The 6,397-nt window shown below is 40.6% G+C and overlaps 1 protein-coding gene across 1 annotated transcript; it reads right to left on the bottom strand.

Moving 5' to 3' along the window:
• Positions 1–3,213: 3,213 nt before the first annotated feature.
• On the bottom strand, positions 3,214–5,909 carry LOC124258313 (multiple epidermal growth factor-like domains protein 11). The gene is made up of 5 exons (XM_046692400.1): positions 5,815–5,909; positions 5,269–5,580; positions 4,687–4,958; positions 4,238–4,355; positions 3,214–3,798 (listed from the first exon to the last, which is right to left on the bottom strand). The coding sequence occupies exons 1-4, from the start codon at positions 5,876–5,878 to the stop codon at positions 4,281–4,283; spliced, it is 723 nt and encodes a 240-aa protein (XP_046548356.1). The 5' UTR covers positions 5,879–5,909; the 3' UTR covers positions 3,214–3,798; positions 4,238–4,280.
• Between the last annotated feature and the right edge of the window lie 488 nt (positions 5,910–6,397).

Raw genomic sequence — 6,397 nt, 5'->3', positions numbered from 1 at the left:
ACCATCATCACCACCACACCACCACCACCACCACATACCACCACCAACCAACACCCACCACCACCACCACCACCACCATCACCACCACAAACACCACCACACACCACCCACCACCACACACCACCACCACCACCACCACCACACCACCACCATCACCACCACCACCATCACCACCACATACCACCACCAACCAACACCCACCACCACCACCATCACCACCACCATCACCATCACCACCATCACCACAAACACCATCACCACCATCACCACAACATACTACCACCACCATCACCACCACACACACCACCACCATCACACCACCACCACCATCGCCACCACACACCATCACTCACCACCACCATCATTACCACCACACACCACCACCATCACCACAACCACTATCACTCACCACCACACACACTACCACCACCACCATCGCCACCACGCACCATCACCACCACCATTACCACTACACACACTACCACCACCACCACCGTCACAACCACCACCACCACCACCACCAAATTCGTATGCTTTCATCCATGACTTCATCGAAGATGCTAAACCTAAACAGAAGTGAATGACTACTGATTGACTTTTTTTGTCAAACGTATTTATAAGATCCTTAAGTCCTAATAAGGAGATATTAATGTCCTAATTAGGACATAGTATCACCTAATTAGAGATAGCTTAAGTCCTTCACCCAATTAGGCAGTGCCAGTTTCATCGATGGGGTAATGTGTATTAAAAAATGACAGTATGCCAAAGTCTTTGATATGATAAGTAAAACCTGTCACCCAGAAAACTAAATTTAGGGGATAGATATAGGGCGGTAATACAGGGATATGAATAAATATTTTGTCTGACCTTAATTGAAGAAATAAATTCACATAAATACCTATGCTAGTTGTTGGGAGATGTATTATAAAGCTGATATTTAATAATAGTGTACCTGCAGACAAAGAAAAAGGGTGAAAGACTTTACCATTCAACTAAACGTTGTGCTGGGAAGGAATCGGTGCGGTGGTGTCATGGTGCTCATGTGTGTTGATTTAATAGCACATTTTAAGATATGGTTCCGATGTAGGGTTATGTCCAGTATGAGTAAACGAGGTGAGGGGTTTACCTCATGTTGTTGATATGTTGTCAGGTCTTCGGGGTGTGGGGCTTTTAAGGGCGCTTCCAGCGAATTTGTGGGTGGGGAGATGTGTGTTTTACGTTTTGTTATAATTTCTTTGCGGAGTTTTTATTTTTATTGAATGAAAGCGCTGATAGCTGTGTATATGTTGTGGGCTGGAGGGGAATAGTTGTTCGAGGTTGGCATGTTTAAGAGTATGAGTATGGGGCCGTGAATTGAGCTGTTGTTTGTGGATGGTGCATGTTTTATAAATGCGACTTATGTCCTCAGTGATGTGGCAATGATTGCAATTATCTGTGTGTCTTTATTTATTTATTTATTTTGAGTAGATAGAAGTTTTATAGGAAATGCCACTGTTGATTCGAGAAAATATTTTATCCAGGAGGGTCGTGGAGACAATTTTGGCACTTTGTTGGCTGCCAGTATTATTGTGGGGTTTGTTTTGAAGCTCTTAGCGCTAAGATAATCGTAAGTGCTATACATTAACATAAACTTCCGACTGTCTTAGCGCTAAGAGAGCTTCGAACATTTAGGCCCAGGTATGTACGAGTCATCAGGTATCCGTTATATTGGGAGGGTGTTTACGTGGGTGATGTTAGGATTTTGTTAAATCATTAAGATTTCTTACGAGGGAGGACCACTTGCTGGTAGAACAGCCAGGTAATCAGAAAGTGGTCCTCCCTCGTAAGAAATAGCGAAGGTGACAACAAAATGTTAAACAACTTTTTTATTCGGGTGTCCAAAATTATGAGACAAATCATTAGAGTTGGTCTGTCGATATTTCATGCGAATGTGCCAAACTTGGTTTTGTTGTATTTATTAGATTTTGTGTTAGTGAGCAATTCATCGGTCTCAAATGAAGTCAAACAGACTATAAACTAAACTTACACAGCATTCACCTGATGAAGTAGTATTAGCTCTGAAACGTCCTGATAAAGAATAAAAAAAGTATAGTTATACAAAAAAGTCATGTATTCATATAACTCCTTAGAATGGACCCGTGAATATCTGGGTTCTAATTGATCTTCAGTACCCCATGCTTGTTGTAAGAGGCGACTTACGGGATCGGGTGGTCAGACTTGCTGACTTGGTTGACACATGTCACCGTATCCCAATCGCGTTTATCGATGCCCATGCTGTTGATCACGAGATTGTCTTGTCCAGACCCCAGTACTTACAGACTGCCGCCATAAAGGTGGAATATTGCTGAGCGTGGCGTAAAACTAAACTCGCTCACCAACTCCTTGGAATAATCGAAATGAACTATGTCCCGTTATATTTTTAACATGATGTTACTTCATTTGCAAAACCTTAACGCAACATCTACAACTGATGATTATTATGAATAATACGTGCTTACATATCAGCATGCTGTATACCCTCATTCTAAATACTTAAATCCATAGGTTGTCAACTGGTAACATTTTTTACGGCTCAAGATGAATGAAGGCTTTTCATTATTGACGACGTCTCAACGTTCCAGAGTTTGTGAAACAGCAAACAAAGTGGTGTAAAACTTAACCTTCACGGAAAAATGACTTCACGTCTACAACTAAGATGCAAGTATATTTATGCATCTACACCTTCGTGGCACGTGGCACTCGTACATCTGCAGAAATACTGGATGCACACAACGGAGTTGACGGAGGTTCATTCATGCCTTCCAATCGGGATGTACATGACTGTAAACTGACCGTGTGACGATCAACTACATAATGGACAACAGTACTTCACTGACATCCTAGACGTCTTCATGGACGACATTTCGAGGGCACAACGTCCACGTAACACTGATGATTTCTTAGCTCAAGAGACAGCAACAACTCTACTTTTCGTTGGATCTTAAATGTGGTTTGACTAAGTATTCCGTTTCGACAATTCTTGACAGGGATTCCACCACCACCAATTTCTCCATGTTCCTTTTAAGTACACCAACAGTTGAGAAGGAGACTTGATTAAGCTTCGAGTTTTGATATCAATGGCAGCAGTAGTATAATATGACAACTACCAGACAACACATACAAAATACTTAAATCTTCAACATTTTATTAGTAACTTAAATACAATAGGGTTACAACAGGGTTACAGCAGTATGAATAATGATGGCCTAGAAGTCTTAAAGAGTAATTCAAGCTTGTTGCAGTACAAACGTAATTGCAATTTCTAAAAAAGCAAAACAATAAAGCTAAATATAATGTCAAATTATTGCCGAAGACTAAGCATAATGTCATCCTAACTTCAAGCTGAAATTTTACATTGTCGTCTCTGCTGAAATATATCTAACACTGATGTCGCCAGCATCATCTCTCAGATATAACATGCCACTGGAATCGCTTACGATATTGTCGAATGACGCAACAGTTTCGTATTCATGAGTACTTTGAAGAGGAACACTCTTGTCAAGCGTATCGGCGCAATTACCATCCATCAAGTGGTTCTGCATAATTGATTGCTCGCGTGGTCTCGCATAGCCAGGTGTAACAGCAGATTCATGCCCGCTCCTATGTGTCTCAGCACCCGACACTCTGTGTTCAGATTGTTCTAACTCGGATTCGTCTATCTCCCAGTATCTATGGTTTTCAGTCACGTCAGAGTCACGTACACCTGATGGGTACGATGGTGTTGTTCTGGGATTGACAGGCTCACCGGGACTTGTGTGCCTGTCAAAGGATAACAACAATGCAGAATCAGCGGAATGAACAAGTAACAGATGGGAACAGTTATGTATTAGTGTTGGATTCATGAGTGTTGTCTTAAGTGTGTGACGTAATAATTCTGAACAGATATGTTTGAGTGGCATTCATGAAGTTGGTGATATAGAGATGACAAAACTTTATGGATGATCAACTTCTTAATTTTTACAATAGCGACGTTTCGGTATAGATTCTTATACCGTCATATGCTTGAAAACGGTATAAGAATCTATACCGATACGTCGCTATTGCGAAAATAACGAAGTTATTCATCCATAAAGTTTTGTCATCTCAATTCTAAACAGGTTGTCAAACACTCCAATCCTGCACTGGGATATCATGCACGCGGGTAACCCTGATTTTGTATTGACATTGTAGGTAAAACGCACCCTAAATAATGACGCACCTGTTTCTGCATTGGTGATGATGTCGACATTGAAAGATCAGTATTATTGTAACCAAAACAAATAGTAATCCTGAAAATGCATAACCCACAGTTCTATCCAGTGATATTGGCACAGCGTCTGAAAAGACAAATGAATCAAGTGTTGTCAGAAGCTGTATGAACAGTTTCCAGCAATATCCAGGGACAATTTGCAACCGACATACAGTACTAAAATATACCATTACAAGGAAAAGGAAACATAATACTACAGTCGACTGAATATGTTTTCATTTGTTATCGAACTGATATTTAACATAGTGATAGATAAACGGGTATTTCTGTAATTCGGCTCTCAGTAATGTGGACTTTGGAGATGGCCATTGAATAACGTGGTGGTCACATGCTGTGAGACACTTGATTTTGTATGCTAATACTGACTTCTCTAAGACTAAATCATAATAATATTATACCATTCGATGTAGGAACATCGCCGCATAGACGCTGTCCTTTTTCGCAGCTGACACACTCCTGCTCGCGCTTTGACAAACCGAGTCCTCACAACTTCTACTGCATAGTTTGCCACAACGCTCGCCATAGAAACCTCGGAGACAATCGTTCAAACAGACACCTGTTGTTTCATTACAACTTCGGCCAGTGTATTGTATACAGTGAGTTGGGCATGGTTTGTCACACTTGTCACCAAATGTTCCATTTGAACAGGCATGTCTTGGAGGTAAGGGAGCTGAAACGTGGAACATAATAGATGACGTGGAACTTGAGTTGTATTGGTTTCAGGTCTATATTTTCATAGATTCAATCCAAATATGTGCCATATGTTTATTCAAATGGACGAAGCTGTGTCAGTTATCTGATACTGAATGCGTTGGTTGAATCCCGAATCCCATCAAAAGTACTAGAATCTGTACTTTACTGAGAAAGTGAAATCCCAAGTAAAACATGTGTTTAATTAGCATGTTCCAAAATATTTATGATGTAATGAATCATCGCTTTGTGTAATCAATATGGATGCCGATAATATGTAAGTTTCCTACCTGTTGGAGCTATTTGAACTGCTGTTGACGGAGTTTTTTGTGATGAACAATTTCCACAGTCGGGTCCAAAACATCCCTCTTTGCACTGAACACATTTTCCGTCAAACTGATCACAATTCCCATCCAAACACCCTGTGCTACAACTCGCTGCACATGTGTCTCCGTACAATCCACTGATGCAACCCTCAAAGCATTCTCCATTCAGCTTATCACAATGAACAACGTCTCTAAATGTAGCGCATCCAGGTGGGCATTGTTCCTTACACATCTCGCCCCATGTCCCTCCTCCGCAATGGCCCTTGTTGGTGGTAGCTAGAGAAAAGCATGACTCATTAACTTTGGTCACTATGGGTATCTATAACGAAGTATACAAGGGACAAAATCTGCTAGGCTGATAAGATGCAATGAGACTGAGAAACAAATGTTTAGGACAAATACATGTAACAACTTCAGCAATATCAGTTAAGATCAATACCATGAGTGTTAATGTCTACGCGGTTCTAAAGATTTCAGTGCACCCATATACATATTCAAAATGGAACTTACCCAGATATGCCGTTGAAGTAAGCAGATACAGCAACGAACAATTAAGTCTTCTCATAAAAGCCATGGCGAATTACAATGTAAAGCGAAATCACATACAATTGACAAATATATCCTTTCATGTCCTTTATGTAGCTGACGCATATGAATCGAAAATAAGGAAACAGAACGTCACGTGTTTGCTTGATCGAGCTGGATAGGGAAACTGTTGACATGGTCATATTAGAGTCAAACATGATGTATACTTTTAAAATTTGATTGACAAACTCTTCTGATAACTTATAATTCTTAAAATTCTGATAACTTAACATCCTCACCGTGAGGACCAGGGTTACATCTTCGACAACAAGTCGTAAGAGCTGACTAACGGGATCCGGTCTGGCTCGCTGACTTGGTTTGACACATAACATCGTTACCCATTTGCGTAGATCAATGCTCATCACATCGATAACTGGATTGTCTGGCCGAGACTCGATTATTAACAGACCGACGCCATATAGCTGAAATATTGCTGAGTGTGGCATTAAACAACAAACAAATGGGAACTTAACATACTATATACCGTTAATAGATACGCTGTGACACT

The sequence above is a fragment of the Haliotis rubra genome, unplaced genomic scaffold (assembly GCF_003918875.1).
Source record: "Haliotis rubra isolate DU_JTF1 unplaced genomic scaffold, ASM391887v1 Scf1171, whole genome shotgun sequence".
Classification (NCBI taxonomy): Eukaryota; Metazoa; Mollusca; class Gastropoda; order Lepetellida; family Haliotidae; genus Haliotis; species Haliotis rubra.
Note: the sequence above shows the minus strand (reverse complement) of the source record. Positions and strands in the feature narration are given on the sequence as shown.